Genomic DNA, 20364 nt, shown 5'->3' with positions numbered 1-20364 from the left:
GAAACGAAGCAACCGGGATACCGAACCCAGTCAGAGCGGGTGGGTGTGCACTCAAGTGTAACGGCTGGTTCATTAGCAGATGCTGCCTTCACGGCTCATTGTGTGTGTATATATAGAGATGTTGGGTTTTGTAAATACAGGCTCATTTTTTGTGTATAACATTTTGCAATCAACAGACATCATAACATGTCATGTGTTCAAGTATCACACCTGCCTGTCTGTGTAATTACATAATGTGACAGAGACCGAACTCGGGCCATAAAACAATGCATTTTGTTTATGGTGTATAGCCTGATTGGTGTTAAGTTCAAATTGCATGTGGTCAGTGATAGCAGTTGTGTATTGAATATTGTCAGACAGGCAGGCAGAAACACAGGTGTCAATAAAACAAGACATTGAGTTTTGTCTGTGACAACAACATATCTATATCACAGTTAGAAATTCTGTACAACGCTAAATAATGACATTGCTTTTAAGTATCGAACTGAGAAAGTGACTCTGTAAGAAGAACGTGTGGTGAAATAGACAGATGAATTTATATAAACAGTTAATTTACTGTCATATATAAAAAGCTTGCGCCTGTGAGATATCAACAAAACATTAGAAAAATAGCTCACACCAAAGCCTTCACCGAGTATTCACCCGACAACCCGCTTCCAAGCTGCGCGAACCTATTTCACTGTGCACGTGCTATGAGCTGCAGCCCAGCTGTTGAAACCCGTTTTCCCTAGAAAAGTCGGGGGAAAATTAGTGAAACGTTTGAACTCCGATTTCGCGCGTTTATTTTCATTGTGTTATTTTTTAACTTTATGAGTTGAATTTGCATTTTTGACGATTTGTTTCGGTAAGTCCAAACCGAAAGGTATCAGAATCTGCAAAGTTGTGTTTTACGTTGCATGTGACCTTTAAAGGAAAATTCAGCAAGCCATACAGGGTTTAGTCACACACAGCATGTCTATTGTGATGTCACACTGCTCATTGTCATACAGGAAATATGACATCACAGTCAGCTATAAGGAAGCACCAATTTTATAGCTTGCTGTGGTCCTTAAACTTGGAATACAAGCCCTTTGTTGATTTATATCATATAGACTCTAAAATGTTATGATTGGCACACACACACTGTATATGAATATTGCAAATAAGCACGGATTGTGTGAAACACATTTCAGCAACCCATGCTTGTCGTAAGAGGCGACTAACGGGATCAGGTGGTCAGGCTCGCTGACTTAGCTGACACATGTCACCATATCCCAATTGCGTAGATCGATGCTCAGGCTATTGATCACTGGATTGTCTGGTCCAGACTCGATTATTTACAGACCACTGCCATATAGCTGTAAAAGTGCCATGTAAAGCTTTAGCTTTAAACAACAAAGAAACAAAAACATTTCACCTGCCATACCTAGACATACAAGTACCTTTCCTTTGTGACGAACAATTATGTGACCCGTGAAGATCCGGGGTAGAATAGGTCTTCAGCAACCCATGCTTGCCACAAAAGGCGACTATGCTTGTCGTAAGAGGCGACTAACAGGATCGGGTGGTCAGGCTCGCTGACTTGGTTGACACATGTCACCGTATCCCAAGTGAGTAGATCGATGCTCATGCTGTTGATGACTGGATTGTCTGGTCCAGACTCCATTATTTACAGACTACCGCCATATAGCTGGAATATTGCTGGGTGTGGCGTAAAACTAAACTCACTCACTCACCCACTAACAATTATGTTGATAGCAACAATATAAAAGAAATACATTAAACATTGTGTCCATGTGGACACTGTCATCCATATTATATAAACCAAATAATATAAACATGTGGCATAAAAAGGGTCAGAGGCTTCCTGTAGCTGTGAGGAGTTTACAGCCTCAAAGATGTTTGTATTGCTATAATCAACAGTGATATGCACAATGTTGAATAAACATGCATGTGGACTTTAACCCTGATGATCTGTGAAGGCAAATAACACTGACCTTTGACAAGAAAGGCATGTATCATTGAAATAGTAGATTCGGTTAGTAACAAGACATTTTATCTGTTGAGAGGTCAGCAATTGAATTTATTAGGTCTTTGAATGACATTTAGAAGTGATACACATAAGGAAGAGAGTTATTTTTACTGATGTCAACAAACTCTTTTACTTAGTTGAATTTATTGTTGAAAATATTGTTATACACCAAATAGAACCACTTAACTTTTGGAAGGGAATAGCATTATATATTATGTTAATAAACTGTATAAGGGAGGTAGGGGTTATATGTTATCTCCAGGTACATCATGGACATTGGTAGGCAGGAAGCAATGCATTACGACATCCATGTGACATTCCGTATTTTGAAGACGCCATTATCCGCTTATCTCACAGGATGTAACGGAGATATGATATAATAATCGAAAAATATAAATATTACTCTGTCATGTGTCAAGATATCACAGTGAAACCTTTGGGTCTGTGTCCTTTTCACAGAATATCTCTCTCTCGCTGTCACGATGTCAGGCATTAATCAAAAGGGGAAATCCCAGTGTGGTTCACTGATGTAGGCAGCTTATCAAACTGCATCCTCTTCCTATCCAATTTTAGATAAATGTCAGTATAGGTTTGTTAAATATTTTTATTTTATTTTATTTTATTTTATTTTATTTTATTTTATTTTATTTTATTTTATTTTATTTTATTTTATTTTATTTTATTTTATTTTATTTTATTTTATTTTATTTCATTTATTTTTTTTTTTTTATTTTTTATTATCTCATTTTATTTTATTTTGTGTATTTTATTTTATTTTATCAACCAGCTTTTGAAGAAAGAATGTTAAAAAAAGCCACAAGAAACAAGTGTATGAGGCCATTTTGTCCTGCATGTTGTAACAATTGATGTCTTATACATCCCTTTTCCAGTTGTAACATGTTTCAAGGTGAAATGAGAAACTGAGAGATCCAATTGCCTTGTTTGGTGTAAAATGTGTCAGGTTGAAACAAAGAGCCTTTCATTATGGTGTCTGTCATGTGTACAGATGTAGGTCAGAGTTAATGCCCACAGTTAATTTTCCCACATGGTCAGGTTGTTATAGCATGTGTCATGCTGACTAATGTCATGTCCGTGAAGTGTCTGTAGAGTTTGTGGTCAACATCGTCACTAGGGATGCCATGATACATCGATACTTTTTCTAAGACGAGACTATTATCGATACATTCAAAACTGTATCGATATTTAGTTTTGAAAGTATCGGTTTAAATATGTTCATGTATCATTTACATATTGCAATTGTATCATGTCTTTTGATGTTATGAGAGTTATAAATGATTATTTTCCATGCACAAAGATGGGAAATTATAACTTTTTAATCTCTGAGAATAACAAATGTCGATCTTTTCATGTACAATTATAAAATATGAAATATTAATGTTCAATATGTAACTATATTTACGCAATAATGCCGCGAAAATAGGTATAGTGATACGTATCGAATCGTGACATAGGTATCGTGATACGTATCTATTCATGAAACTTATGTTTTGCGACATCCCTAATCGTCACTGTTATTCAACGGAGGGTCCCGTGTGGCGTGCATGTGTGTGCTGTGGTATATGTGAAGACATTTTTACTGTCAACAGTTTACTGTGGGTGGTAGAACTTATTTCTTGTTTCTTTGGTGTTTGTCCTCAGCAATATTCCAACCATATGATTGCAGCCTGTAATTAATCAAGTCTGGATCTGACAATGCAGTGATTGATGTTATGAGCATGTCATATAGGGGTAAAACGTTATACCGCAGTATTAGTAGAACCGTGGCATTTTGCCTTCGGTTCGGTATACTGTAATGCAATCGAAAAATTCGGTATTTTCGGTTTTCGTACCATCATTTTATTAACGTTTTTAAACCTTTTTTTAAAATGTCTAGAAATCAAATCATTTTGTCAAAATCTATGCATTTCTTTGCTAGACGGCCGCTGCTTTCCCAGAAGTAAGTTCTCATATACCAAACCGAAACGGACTGAACCAAGACCTTGTATCGCAATACGTACCGTACTGTAATTACTATAAGAGCGCACCATTTCACCCCTAATGTCTATCCAGAAGCCATGGTGATGTGGTCCGTAACTGCATGAACATAATACCCTATTGCTGAGTTAGTATTTTGTGGGGCGGTTGGGTAGCAGAGTGGTTAAAGCGTTGGCTCGTCACGCCGAAGACCCGGGTTCGAATCCCCACAAGGGTACAATGTGTGAAGCCCATTTCTGGTGTTTCCCGCTGTGATGTTGCTGGAATATTGCTAAAAGCGCGTAAAACCAAACTCAGTCAGTCAGTCAGTAATATTTCGTAAATCTTGACCCTATTTTCATCTGATCCTCAACCATTGTAAACATTTGCTCATCACACAAAGGCCCTCACCGGGTTTGATTCCCGACATGGGTACAGTGTGTGAAGTCCATTTCTAGTGTACTCCAGCTGTGATATTCCTGGAATATTGTTAAATACCACTGAACAGAACAGAACAAAAGAATTTTATTCTTGTAAATCATACAGAATGATATAGAGAACATACAATCGTTTATACTACAATAACATATGAGTAGATATTATATTGATTTAGAAATGACTAAGAACAGTTTTAGTAAACAGTGAAAGTTTCAATAGGAGCGGGGTATAATCTGATTTCATAAGTAAGATAAACTTGTGGATTATTGCAAAAATAAGAGGGAAGTATCGTCTTACGTTCGACATTAAGCTGTGTTCATGATAAAATAACATGATACTCGTCACAAATAACATTATTTTTACAATTTGTACATGTTCTGTTTTCTAGATTAATATTAAACCATCGTCCTGTTTCAATGGGTAATCTATGATCAGATGATTAGAAGTTCTTAATTTTGTTAACCAGAAATGAAATTTTGATGGGAGATCTAAAAGATAAGTTTCTAAAGTGAGTGAGATTTTATATAAATGATAGTATTTTCCTATGGATTAATTTTGAGCTTCAGCATACCATGATTGTTTGGACAATTAATGAAATTTTGACATGACTCAACTCACTTGAGGAGCTTTACTGTTAGAATACATATCAAAAATATACTGTACCGGTGTCTGAAACAGGAAACTGTCTCACACTACTAAACTACACACAATGTCAAGAAGTTTTGTTTTAGCGATCTACTGACTCCAGTTTTCACAAATGTGTTATTTTTTTCTAAGTAAGTGTGTCATATGATGTAATAGCACAAACATTCCCGACATGATTTATACTTTGACATTATTGACAAAAAGAATGAATACTTAAGCATTCGGAAATGTTGACAGAGATTTAACATAAGTGGTTGAGGATGACTTCAAGCCACTTCCTTGATGTTACCAGGCAGATTATCATTTTTATTGTATCCGTGTATCCTGCCTGATAATGTTGACTTTCTGATAGTCATGGATCGTTTATGTTTGTTTTGTCAGTCCTGTCACCTACCTGTGACAGACTTGGGCAAGCAGATTAACAGATCCTGAAAATAATGTGATTAGAAATTATTTCCTCAACTATTTGACATTTAATATATAGTTTGTTGATCTGTGAGTCGTACAAAAAGGTTGGTTGGTTTAAGGACTGAGGGGGCGGGGGGTAGCCTGGTGGTTAAAGTGTTTGCTCATCCATCATAGGCAGATCCAGAGGGGAGGTGCAGGGGTGCACACACAAATGACCATTGAAAATGGGTGAAAATGAAGTTTGTACCCCCCTTTCTCAAGAGTGTGCACCCTGATTCCTCACATGGGTACAATGTGTGAAGCCCATTTCTGGTGTCCCCTGCTGTGACGTTGCTGGAATATTGATAAATACAGTGTAAAACCTAACTAACTCACTCACTTACTTTAAGGACTGAGCATTCTAAAGATGGAAGGGACTGGGTAATTGTTAAGTGTTGTTGGAGAGTTGGGTCATGCATGGATGGAACGATTGACCAAATTTAGATGCATTCAATATTTTTGTGTCCTAGTGATCGAATATTGTTGACATGTCAATATATCAACACTTCTCATCCATTCCAAGCCAGATTTTAAGGGCTTTCACAGACAGCTTGAGATGACAACTGCTGGGTTGTTTTTTTATACAGACCTGTGGGTATCAATACAGATACAGTTCGGCATTTTGTTTTGTATCAGAGTTATCTCCCTTGATTCCATAACCGTTATCCGATTAAACAGATCTTTCTTTCATTGAATAGAAAAATAAGGAAAGAAGAGCGTGAAGACTTTTTTGTCTGAAATGATATTTCTGGGCAACTTCATTTCTGACATCAGATGGAGCCCTTAAACTATAAACTTAAAGGACTTTGGTCTCATCATGACCAATGTCATTGTAACCATGAACATGTTCAATGGAATTTACAATGGTCTGATGCCCACAAAAGAGTTTGCAGTGTAGGAACAGAGGAGTTTAATGACATGTTCTGTGAGATGTTAGTGCGTATGTGTGTTGTGTGTGTCGTTTATAATGCACTAAGCAATATTCTAGCTTTTACGGAAGCCTGTAATTGCAGGTCGGACCAAACACTCACAATATCAATCACAGGATTGTTTCATTCAGTGATCGATATTGTCAGTAACGCTCCATAATAAAAAGCCTGCAACCATGTCACCAACTTGATGTTGCCGCGTCAAAATGTCGCCTTTTACAACCAGTAAAATCTGTAAAGCCAAAGTTATTCATTTTGTTTCTGCTATAAATACATACACGTTATCATATTTGTCTTTGTGTACAGTTCTCATGAAAAGTAGTTGAACATGTATATATTGACAATAGATAGGAAAAGTCATGATAATGTATGTCTGCTAGAAACAGGATGTATATACGCGAGTCCGTCAAAAAGTAGGTGGCTTAACTTTATTCTCAATAACCAATATTTGAAAAGCTTCCATGCTATTTTGAAGGAATCATTAGCAAAGCCATATCCTAAATTTCACATATGTGGGTAATGTGGTTAATGAGATATTAGTCATTACAACACATTCGGGTATAATATTTCTGAAAAGTTTGGAGAAAATGAAAAATGATTCGGTACCTCATTATCATATAAAATATGTTCAGTATAGTATTGGATGACTTCCTGTCAGAATCAACAGTCAACAAAATGGGGATTGTGAAGCTGGAACATTGCAAAACCAATTTGCTTGAAGTTGACAGATAATATGTCGAACAATAAAACATAAAAACAGCTGCATTTGTATCATTTTCTAGGTGAGGCTGACTACTTTTTGACTGACTCTTGTATTATAGGATATTAAGTTGGGATTAAGGGATTTCTTTTACAGCATGGCAAGTTAGATTCTTATAGGACTGCAGTTTGTTTTCTCTTTGTTTTAAACACCACATTCTGATATCTTCCACCTCTGTAACCCCAGACCCGTGAAGGCCGGATTAGAATGAGCCTTCAGTAACCCATGCTTGTCGTAAGAGGCGACTAACGGGATTGGGTGGTCAGGCTCGCTGGCTTGGTTGACATGTCATCGTTCCCCAATTGCGTAGATCGATGCTCATGCTGTTTATCCCTGGATTGTCTGGTCCAGACTCGATTATTTACAGACTGCCGCCATATAGCTGGAATATTGCTGAGTGCGGCGTAAAACTAAACTCACTCACTCACTCACTCACTGTAACCCAAGCCTTTAATCAAGTGACCCATGAAGATCCGGTCAGCAACATTGACATAAGTGGTGTCTAACATAATTGGGTGGGCAGGCCCTCTGATTCAGTTGATGCTTGTCACTGTATCCCAACTGCTTAGATCAACGCTCATGATGTTAATCACTGGATTATCTGGTCCAGAATTGATTATTTACAGACAGCTGTTATATGGCTATACAACATTAAGTCTTTAAATGGCATTTATCACTGGATTATCTGGTCCAGACTCGATTATTTACAGACAGCTGTAATATGGCTATACAACATTAAGTCTTTAAATGGCATTTATCACTGGATTATCTGGTCCAGACTCGATTATTTAAAGACAGCTGTTATATGGCTATACAACATTAAGTCTTTAAATGGCATTTATCACTGGATTATCTGGTCCAGACTCGATTATTTAAAGACAGCTGTTATATGGCTATACAACATTAAGTCTTTAAATGGCATTTATCACTGGATTATCTGGTCCAGACTCGATTATTTAAAGACAGCTGTAATATGGCTATACAACATTAAGTCTTTAAATGGCATTTATCACTGGATTATCTGGTCCAGACTCGATTATTTAAAGACAGCTGTTATATGGCTATACAACATTAAGTCTTTAAATGGCATTTATCACTGGATTATCTGGTCCAGACTCGATTATTTACAGACAGCTGTAATATGGCTATACAACATTAAGTCTTTAAATGGCATTTATCACTGGATTATCTGGTCCAGAATTGATTATTTAAAGACAGCTGTTATATGGCTATACAACATTAAGTCTTTAAATGGCATTTAGAAGTGATACACATAAAGGTGACAATTTAGGGATGGCAACATGTTTATTATGAGGAACACATAATTTTGGTGTATATTCAGAAACATTGTGTTTCTCATGATAAACAAGTTAACATATATACATTTTCACCTTTTTGTTTTACAGAAACTTTATCCTAAAATAACACTTTTGACATCACTTTATTACCTCTGTATGCAATGAGTCTAGAGAGGAACCTAATGACCTGGGGCTGATCAGCTGAAACAATAGAGGTCACCCATGATCTCGTGTTAAAAGGAACCACGTCTTAAAATTGCAAATAGTTCAAAACCTTTCAAAAACATTCACATGAAAGTTAATAGGGCTGCGCCATATAACCAGTTTACCGGTATTTACCGGTTCAGACATGAAAACGATACGTATTGCGATACGCTGATCGAAAACCGGTATTTTGACACGCAATCGGAAAACTTCGTAACACTCGGAAATCTTCGGATATTTCCGTTTTTAAATTGTTCCTTTCCTTGTTTCATTTGTGCCAAACATTATTTACAATTTTATTTTGTCATGATTAAAAGTTTGTATTAAAGCCTAATCAAGCATTGTGATTTTGTTGTGTTTTTGCTTTATAAATCAAACATTAACTCGACTATAAGTAGTTTTTTGTTAAAAAATAACTTCTTGCAATATATTGCAATACATATGCTTTCATATTGCAATATATCGCAATATGAAAATTTCCTGCAATACCCACCCCTAAAAGTTAATCCCAAGCATGATTGGTCACCTAACCCCAAATATTTCTATTACACGTATACATGTAGTTTAGTATAGAGGTTGGTCCGGGAAGAAGTGTCGATAGACTTGCTCTTTCTAAGGACCATGTTCTGTCTTTGGGAAGTCTATTGTTTGTTCTCCATTGTTGTATATATTTGTTAATTACCAATAGATGATGTTCATGTAAATAAATCTGTGTATATTGTAGTAGTCGTCTCTGGCAGAATTGCCCCATACAGTCAGAACTTGATAATATGGACCATGCATCATCAGGAGTCAATGTTTGACTCAACTTCCCATAATAGCCTTGTCATCCCGCCCTGAAGTTATTGAAACTAATGACTTGAACTTGTCAATGAAGTTGATAAAAGCAATTTATATTAAAGTTTCATGTTCTAATTGATCACTTCCTGTGTGAATCTTCCTGTTACTGTGAGTCAGACATTTCTAAAGCTGTCAACACATACAAAACACTTTCACTTGTTTCATATCAAAACTTCATGTATACAGGATCAAATCACATTGAAACTGAACATAATATTCACTTCCTTATTTATCTGCTTATTGAAATGATCAAAAATGCTCATGTGTGCTGAGTGTTCCTCAAGCTCAGTACATGGGTGTTTTGTCCCTAGCGATAACATGAAGCTGCACTTCTGATTGGCTACCATTTAATAACATTTCTATTTTCAATGCAGCCATTAAATATGTAAAACCCAAGGAGGAGCTGCTTCAGGTCTCCATATACCTGTCTAAGAGGTGCGAATACACTTTGCATTTTGGAAATTGGTCAAATGTAACACATGTTGTACTTGGTATTACACTTTCTCAGTAAAGTACAAAATCTAGTAATATAATTGGGTAGAGTCCCATTCGAAATTCGAACCCACACTGTCGGAGTCAGGCACCTAATCACCAGTACACATCAGTGATCTAATCCATTTAGCCCCAGTGGTTTCGACAAAAATGGAGTAAGAATGTCAACAGGTAGCCTAGATCACATACTTTTTGCATGTCTCTCAACCTAACAAAGTACAAGAATCTGTACTTTACTGAGAAAGTGTAATCCAAGATATAACATATGTTACTGTGTCAGAGGCGAGTAAATAGAGGGTCAGACTCAGTGACTTAGTTGATTGTGTATTGATATAATGTTGGGTTGATTGATGCTCATGATGTCAGTCACTAGTCCAGGCTTCGAACCCAATCTAGGCTGGATTATTTACTGACCTCCATCAGATAGCTTACATGGAATATTGCACAGTGTGACATTCAGCCTCAAGCAGAGCAGAGCAGAGCAAAGCAAAAGCAGAGCAAAAGCAAAGCAAAGCAATGCAAACCAAACCAAGCAATAATGGTATTTTGAGACATTGTTTCATCTTCTTTGAGAGGCATTTGTTGTATAGGTGAAAGAAAACCAAGTTCTATGGATAGTCAACTTCTTTATTGCAATGAGTGCATTGTTTCGGTTTAGGTACTGCTTCATAACGGTGTTAGTACCTACATCGAAATGTCGCACTCATTGCAATAAAAAAGTTGACTATCCATAGAACGTGGTTTTCCTTCACTGTTTTCATCATGTAGTGTTTCCTCGTTTTTCGCCAATACCTGTTCTAGGAGTGTTCCGACACTAGTTCAGACTTCATAGTACTATGAACAATCATATGTACAATCTAATTTGGATAACTATACAGTATCATGACTTTCCCTAACCTTTGTTGATACATACATGTTCAACTACTTTTCATGAGAACTGTACACAAAGATAAATAAGATAACGTGTATGCATTTATATCAGAATCACAATGAACACCTTTGGCTGTACAGATTTTACTGGTTGTAAAAGGCGATAATTTCACACAGTATGCAGACTCTGATCTGACCCGTTCTTGTTTTAACGCTGTTATGCCAAGCATCAGACAAGTACCATTTTATAATTTGTTTTTAGGCTGACTGATTACTTGATATAGCTCAGTCATTTATTGTGGAAAACTGAAAAAACTCAACAGAATGGGAGATTTGCTTAAAAGTTATATTGAATCTTGAAAACAAAAGATGTCAGTTTACAGATTGTTAGAATGATTATTACATGATATCAAGAGAGTATAAGTATTACAAAATAAAATAATTTAAAACAAATACATAAAATAGATATGATGGACTAATATTTCCAATTATACTTATCTTGTTAAACAGTGTGGCTGAAACAAGCACGTGTAAGTGGTATGCATATTATGATCGCATCTTTAGATACAGGTACTACCCATGAAGGTCTGGGTTAGAACTGATCTTCAGTAACCCATGGTTGTTGTAAGAGGTGACTAACGGAATCGGGTGGTCAGGATCGTTGACTGGGTTGCCACATGTCATCGTATCCCAATTGCGTAGATCGATGTTGATCCCTGGATTGTCTGGTCCAGATCCGATTATTTACAGACCGCCGCCATATAGCAGGAATATTGCTGAGTGCTGCGTAAAACTAAACTCATTCACTCACTCACATACAGGTACTAGTGAATGCTTGTGAAAATATATGATTCAGGAAGCGATATGTCTTTGGCAGGCATGTCATCTTGTTGAAAACAGCCAAAAAAACGACAACTTCTTGTTCCACACTTGACTAGGTAAACAATTTGTTTTCCATGTATTTATTTATATATACTTGATATTCTTTTCAATTTCTCATGTAAACAGCTGCAAATGCTTCATACCCTAGTGCTCCTCTTTTATCTGCTGAGATATGCAAGTACAGGGCTTTGTCGTTTTACTTCCTGGTAGTTCCTGTAGGAAGGCCAGACCTTTGTGTGCAATCTCTGAATGAAATCAACTGTACCAAGTCAGGTACATGTTATATTATATTGACAGGCTGTACAATAAGTCTACTCATTGTTTGGGTGTTTTAGCTTCATGTTGCCTCAGGGAACACACGCAACCGACTTAGGTAATCTTACATTGGCACCGGTATGTGAAGAATTGCTTTCAATACTCTTTTAAGGTTTGTGGAAGCATGACCATACATGTACTTTTATGGACAGTACCTGTGACCCCTTGTGTCAGGTCTTTGATCTGGTAACACAATGAAATGCTATAGAATGACATGCAGTTAATTGTTTTTGTTCTAGCCAGTTTTGATTTTGACTGAACAAAATACTTGAATGATCATATGTTTTATATAATAGAGTTTGTTTTTCTTTCTTATAATTATTGTAAGGAAGGACACTAATGAGATTCCGATCTCCTGAAAGTCATTTATCAGGACAAAATGTGAGAAAACACAATTGTCTGGAAAAAGCAAGGTTTGACAGTAATTCCTTTGAATGCATTAAGCCGTTTTAGAAAGTGATTCAATGTGCATAGATGTTGTTCACAGCTCTGAGTGTTAGAGTGGAATGTTTAGGAGATAAACATACTGTGTTGGAAAAGCAGATGTATATAACTAAAATATAATAGCTCTAACTTTGCTTTAAAACGGAACATTTAGAGCTGTTATCATTTTGTTATGTACCTCTGATTTTTCTAACACAGTATGTATGTTTATCTCCATTCTACCATAACTGCGTTATTATGATACATACTGTGTTGGAAAATCAGAGATATATAACGTGATTAAATACCTCTGAATAACTTTAATTAACCAATCACAATCCAGTATTTACTGAAGTCATGGTAGAATTGGGCGTATACAATGATGATTGTCTGTCTATGCATTTAAGTGTTGCTTGACACATACTTGCTTGACAACAATACAAGAATCTGTATCGAAATGTTGCATCATCCGAATAAAGAAGTTGTACATCCATAAAGTTTTGTCGTTATCTGATTCTCCAACTTCTCCAACTTCTAAACATGCCACTCAAAGAAGTTGCTTGAGAAGGTGTCTGTTTTGACAGCAGGTGAAGGTGACATTGTAGGAGCTTACTTTTTTTACATGTTTACAAATGCAGCCGAGGAAATCTCTTCCTGTTTTGCCACATTAAGTCATATCTCTATTCTTATGATGCAGTTTATCTAGGTTTCAGTTTAGAACTTAACTAACTTGGAATAAAAATCCACAATTCACCATATTGTAGGTTCATTGTGATTCTGTAATTCAGGCATTTTTAAGCATGTGCGTAGCTCAATTGCCCTATAGGCTCACTACATCGATGCTCATGATGTTGATCACTGGATTGTCTGGTCCAGACTCAATTATTTACTGACTACGGCCATATAGATGGAATACTGCAGAGTTAAACAAGTTAACAAACAAATAGTATGGAATCAAGGGAGATAACTTGGATACAAAAAATGCTGAACAGCATCTGCATCGATACCCACATGTCTGTGAAAAAAAGTATATTTTTTATAAAAACAAATACTAAAGCCACGATTTTACATAGTATTCATCATAAGCAGTTGTCATCTCCTAGCATAAACAACAAACAACCAATCAACCCTACATGTGCACATTACTTAGACTATTGTGTGCATGCGCGTCCCATCTGGTTCATGCATGGTTGAAATGCCATGGTGTTTAGGTGTTGTGTTCAGGTGCAGCGCCATACATTTTAGTGAGTGAGTGAGTTTAGTTTTATGCCGAATCTCTAACAAGTGATTACACATTGTACCTCTATATGGAAAATAGTTAGTGAGTGAGTTTAGTTTTACGCCACTTTTAGCAATATTCTAGCAATATCACAGCGGGGCACGCCAGATATAGGCTTCACACATTGTACCTGAGTGGGGAATCAAACCCAGGTGTTCAGCAAGATGAGCGAACGTTTTAACCACAAGGCTACATCTAGTGACTGCCCCCATGATAATTTAAGCGTACACCTCAACTATAGCTATATTCAAATGATTAGTTTCTTCCTGGTTGGTTGGCAATACATATCCTCCTATAAATATAATGCATCAACGCATTAATTTTTAATTCCATTTTTGTTTTTGTCAGTCTGTCTTAGCCTACACTCCAATCCATCCTTCCAAATAGTTTAGGTCTTGATATACTATGTCCTCATTTGGAAGACTTTACAGAGAACTTCCTTAATCCAAGTCTTCATGTGTCATAAGTAATTTCTGTTATTTTTCAGTGGTGGATAAGTACGAGGAAGTTCTGAATAAACAAAAAGAAAATGAAGCAAAGGTAAGTTTTAATAAAGTTGCCTCTCTTGTGTTCATATCTTAAGACACTGACTATTCATTCCCTGACCAGGATATTGCAGCTGAGGGAGGAAAATAAAGTTACATTTATTCACCAGTTGATACTCAGCCACCTAAACTTGCTTTGATTCATTCCATCTTTCAGTGAACGGGTTGGTGGGGTAGCCTAGTGGTTAAAGTGTTCGCTTGTCACATAGAAGACCTGGGTTCGATTCCCCACATGGGTACATTGTGTGAAGACCATTTCTGGTGTCCCCATGTTCATATTGCTGCAATAGTGGTCAAAGTGGCCAATATTATGTGTGATTCCTGCCTAGGGCAGAATTTTTATTTTTTGTGTTTCTCATTGCCCGACCAACCCTAATTTTATTGCTGACCAAATATAAATAAAACCAACACTTTCTTTTTCATTCCAACACCGCCGACTCGAACCTAGAACGTACCGACTCGGCATATAAAATGTTACCACAAAAAAAAAATCAGAGTAACGACCCTTGATAACAGACCACACACGATGTCTGCTACTCGCATAGCAGGCGAAAACGAAAACAAACATCTGGTCTATTTTGAAGTATCACCTTCATATCACTTTTAAAGTGGGAGTAGTGTTATCTTAATTTGATAACCTTTTAAAATGTATGAACTCGATAAACTCATGCAAGCACAATATATTTGTGGTAGATACAATGGTCTCTAATATTTGTCTTTATATAAGGGCAGACTATACTGCTGTTTCGTTGATCTTAAAGCTACATTGGATTCCATAAATAGAACAAGTTTGATGTGTAAACTTTGGACTGGCAATGTCAAAGGTAATTTTATTAGGTTAATTAGAAATATATACACAAATGTTCAGTCATGTATATCATTTCAAGATGGCTACACACAACTGTTTGAGCAGAATTAAAAAGGGTTGCGAACTATCACCACTCATATTTTCATTGTATGTTTATGACATTACTGAATTTCTTGGTGTTGATGAAGATAGATGCATTGATGTTGCTGTCTGTCGACTTTTCATGTTACTCTTCGCCGATGATATGTTACTGTTTGATAGCACTGTCCGAGGTTTACATAAAAAGATTGAATAATCTACCAATATATTGTAAAAAGTGGTTTTTTAACCGTCAAACTAAATGTATGGTTTTCAGGAAAGGTGGTAGATTAAAGAAATATGAAAAACATTATTTTAATGATACCTAACTAGAAATTGTGTCTTCTTACAATATTTGAGTGTTCATTTCTCATGCAGTGGGTCATGGCATATAACTCACAAAAAACAAAACACTTTGTCATATCCAGAAAGTGTTCAATATTTTACGTTCCCAGCTATCAAATTTCAGAAAATTAACATTATCTGTTCTTCTCAACATCTTTGACCACAAAGTATTCCCAACTTTAGCTTTCGGCTCAGAAATATGGATATTTTATCCCTCACTGGATACAGACAGAGTATACAATAATTTCTTATAGCAAATTCCTTTTCTTGGTAGAAATGCACCAAACTTTATGGTTGTTTATCTTTCAAAACTAGACAGTAAATAACAATTGTAAAATATTGGACACAGTTATTACCGTATACCAAAAGGATTATGGAATATTATACCACACATACCGTTATCAATATAAATTAGCAGAAGTTGGTAGACAATGTTGAGCCCATTATGTAAAACAATTGTTAAATAAATATGCTTTTAGTTATGTGTGGCACAAACTGGATGTTAGTTGTATAAATAAGTTCTTATTTGATTTGAAACAAAGGTATATCAATAGATCAAGAGACACGGTTTGAATTAATATGCTCATTAACCAAACGTATTGTATATCAATCTCGAAAGAAGGAATAATGTTGTGAAGAAAAAAGTGTCATTTTCACTGCAGGTTATGCTCTATAAATGTCAAATATTTATAATCATAACTAAGGCTATGTGACAGTTTTTTGGTGTATTGCCAGATAGTTTTTATGCATGGAACAACTTAACCTGTCACCGATGAGGTTTCACGCGATCTCGCTATTTCCAGTGCAAAAGCAGTTTGTTGACATGTGATCGTCCAGCTACACTAATTATGACTTCAATCTTTATTCATACTGAAGGCCACAGGCCCATAGAATACAAGAACATAGTACACAATATCATAGAAAAGAATAAAAATAGTCAAATCACAACATGTCATATCACATCAAAATGTATCACATCATATAACATCGCATTACACATACTTTGTCGTATCACATCATATCATAACACCCCATATTACATCATGTCATATCATACCATGTATCATATCATATCGCACCACATCATACCATATCGTAACAAATAACAATATGAGTACATACATTCTATGAATTATTATGTTTATTTCTTAGAGACAATGCTTGATATGCTATGGGCCTGTGGCCTTCAGTATGAATAAAGATTGATTGACTTTGGCGAAACAAAATATGTATGCGTATCCATTTACTGTCAACTACACTCAATTTCGAGATGTGAGTAGATGCAATATGTTAGTGATTGCTGTGAAGTAAGTACATTGTGTTAAGGAATTACCGGTAGGCGAACATCTGGACTTCTTGACATTGTTTGATCATGTTATTTACATGGACCAGGAATAATTGCTTAACAAAATGAGAGATGTCATTACGCCTGGAAAGTTTTGTGCCTGGAGTTCATTCACACTACTAGCAAAACTTTCCTGCCTGCAAAACTTTGTCGATTTACAGTATTTTATTGTAATAGTAACCATCCTGGACTGTAAATAACCGAGTCTAGATCGGCCAATCCAGTGACTGACATCATGAGCATCAAATCTACACAATAGGATGACATGCATCAACCAAGTCAGCGTGTCAGGTTGCTGCAGATAAATTTTAATCCGGACGGTTATGGGTATTTTATGTGTAAAATATAATGAAATAGATAGTGATATAGACAGACTTAAACAACTGCAAAACTAGATGGTAAGATGCTAATATTGTAATTCAACACTGATATTGCACAACCACACCTTTTGTATAGCTGCAGTAATTTCCTTGTAAGAGAACTTGAAAGGGGCTGCCTGCGCCAACTGTAAACAAAAAAACATGTACTTCCTGTATAATACTTCAATATCAAACCACTTTTTAAAAAACAAAATGGCCGACCATAGTCATGTCACTGTCTCAGACCAACACCGAGACCAATTTTTGTGCATCCAGCTTATAATTGAAGAGATCTGAAAGATTTTGAAAATAAAGTAGGAGAAAAAATATTACACAAAAAAAAATGCATGTTCAGGATATATGATTTGTTTGTTGGTTGGCTGGTTGTTTTAAATACCACACTCAGCACTATTCCAGCAGCTGCATGGCTGTGGTCTGAATATTCAAGCCTGGTCCAGACAATCCAGTGATCAACAGGACATGATGAAAAATTATGCATGACTGTTGACAGTACATAAATGAACACTATTTTCCTTGTTAAGTTATTCAGTTCGAAGCTTGTGGTTATCAGTTACAAATTTAATTGTCTTTTAGCAATGATTTAATCATGAACAGAGGAAGCTGTTGATAAGCAGATAAAAGGATTACCTGCCCCGCCTCATCCTGTTTGTGATTTTGTAGTGGACAGCTCAGTTTTGAGTAATTATGTGACAAAATGTCTAATTTCATTTTTACAGTTCTCCTTTTTGGGGGGAAAACAAAAAATGAAATGCCCACTGTTCATATTCCATGAATTGGTGACTATCTAATGTTAAACTGCTACTTGTTGGTTTGGATAACGTGGATAAGTACTGGCAATGCCTGGTGATCTATTCACAAAGCAGTCATAGCTAAGACAAATCTTTTGATTAACATTACAACTGCCACAAGAGCAGTTCTTGAAGGTGTCTCACATTTACCACAATGTTATCTATCCTGTGACAGTGAGCTCTTTTGTGGTGGACTTAAATGTGATGGCAGTTTCACAATGGTAAATATTCAGGTAAATTCCTAGACTGAGAGTTACTGAGTTATGGCTCTAAATCTGTGTTGTTTTACATTGTGCATAGTCAGCAAAGGGGATAGAAACTTCTAAAATTACATGAATGAAACTAAGTCTTTGCATTGTAACTTATCCAAGATTAGAGGTTCTCATTTGACATAAGGTGACCCTAATCGCTTTCGCCGAAATTTGTTTTAGTTAACATTAACATTAACATCTAGGGCTGGCTATCAATATACAGAGCTCCAGATAAGATTTAGCTCATGTGGGTACTGTACCCACTATCTTTTTGGAGTGGATATTATGAATGTTGAGTGGGTATTATATTTTCCGTTACCCACTGCTTTCAAATATGTGCGTATTTCAGTCATTTTACTCACCTAAGTATTATGTCTTTGAGTAAGTTTACTAAGCAGGTATGTCCTGCCTTATGTCATACCTAATCAAAACCAACTTAAATATAATGGAAATGATTTCATAAAAAATCACTCATCCTATACTGACAGTACAACACTAGTCCTATACTAACAGTACAACTTGATAGCAATCGATGTCTTTTTCATTACGCAAGCGATTTTTATAAATATATTTCCTACGCATTTAGTTTTAAACTTTTTGCGTATCTAACATTTTAAATGCATAATTGGTACGCAACAATTATTTTTCAATGCGTAATTGGAAATTTTCTATGCGTATTTTACCTGGATATGCAGCTTATCTAGGCCTCTGAATATAGATCATTGGAATCAATAATCGATAACAAAATATCAACTGATTATCAAAACAATGTTGTTTTCACTAGGTCTCTGTGTTGTTTACACTATGTTAGTACTGTATAGCTTACACTGTGTTACTATATGTTACTATGTTGGTTACATGATGCTACTTTGTTACTCAAATCACGTTGCATATGCTGTCTACTTATGTTGCTAAATACACTGTGACAATGTTGCTCATCCTTGGCTTCCAAGTTCCTTCCATTGGTCTACTATGTTGCTTACCCTTGGTTACTATGTTGCTTACCCTGGATAGTTTGTAGCTTACCATGGGTTATTACATTGCTTACCATGGGTTACTACATTACTTACCCTGGGATACTATGTTGCTCATCCTGGGTTACTTATGCTGCTTACCATGGGCTGCTATATTGCTTACCATGGGTTACTATGTCGCTTACCCTTATTTACTATGTTGCCTACCCTGGCTTATATTTTTGCTTACCCTTGGTCACTATGTTCCTTATCCTTGGCTACTATGTTCCTTACCCTGGGTTTCTATGTTGCTTACCCTGCATTACTATGTTGCTTACCCAAGCTTACTCTGTTGCTTACCCTGGGTTACTCTGTTGCTTAACCTAGCTTACTCTGTTGCTTACCCTGGATTACCATGTTGCTTACCCTGGATTACTATGTTGCTTAACCTGGATTACTATGTTGCTTACCCTAGCTTACTCTGTTGCTTACCCTGGATTACTATGTTGCTTACCCTAGCTTACTCTGTTGCTTACCCTGGATTACTCTGTTGCTTACCCTGGATTACTCTGTTGCTTACCCTGGATTACTATGTTGCTTACCCTAGCTTACTCTGTTGCTTACCCTGGATTACTCTGTTGCTTACCCTGGGTTACTCTGTTGCTTACCCTGGATTACTATGTTGCTTACCCTGGATTACTATGTTGCAACAGCTAGGTTGCACCCTGGGTTACTCTGTTGCTTACCCTGGATTACTATGTTGCTTACCCTGGATTACTCTGTTGCTTACCCTGGATTACTATGTTGCTTTACCCTGTTGCTTACCCTGGGTTACTCTGTTGCTTACCCTGGGTTACTCTGTTGCTTACCCTGGGTTACTCTGTTGCTTACCCTGGATTACTATGTTGCTTACCCTGGATTACTCTGTTGCTTACCCTGGATTACTATGTTGCTTACCCTGGGTTACTCTGTTGCTTACCCTGGATTACTATGTTGCTTACCCCTGGATTACTCTGTTGCTTACCCTGGTTTGGATTACTATGTTGCTTACCCTGGGTTACTCT

At 36.4% G+C, this 20364-nt stretch overlaps 1 protein-coding gene across 1 annotated transcript in view; it reads left to right on the top strand.

Moving 5' to 3' along the window:
• Nucleotides 1–20364, top strand: part of LOC124284087 (shootin-1-like) — a 48839-nt gene that overhangs the window by 4768 nt on the left and 23707 nt on the right. Inside the window, exon 2 of the mRNA XM_046720143.1 lies at nt 14295–14347. Within this exon, the coding sequence (XP_046576099.1) occupies nt 14295–14347 (53 nt within the window). The remainder of the gene's footprint in view (nt 1–14294; nt 14348–20364) is intronic.

This window comes from Haliotis rubra, unplaced genomic scaffold (genome assembly GCF_003918875.1).
Source record: "Haliotis rubra isolate DU_JTF1 unplaced genomic scaffold, ASM391887v1 Scf329, whole genome shotgun sequence".
Lineage (NCBI taxonomy): Eukaryota > Metazoa > Mollusca > Gastropoda > Lepetellida > Haliotidae > Haliotis > Haliotis rubra.
Note: the sequence above shows the minus strand (reverse complement) of the source record. Positions and strands in the feature narration are given on the sequence as shown.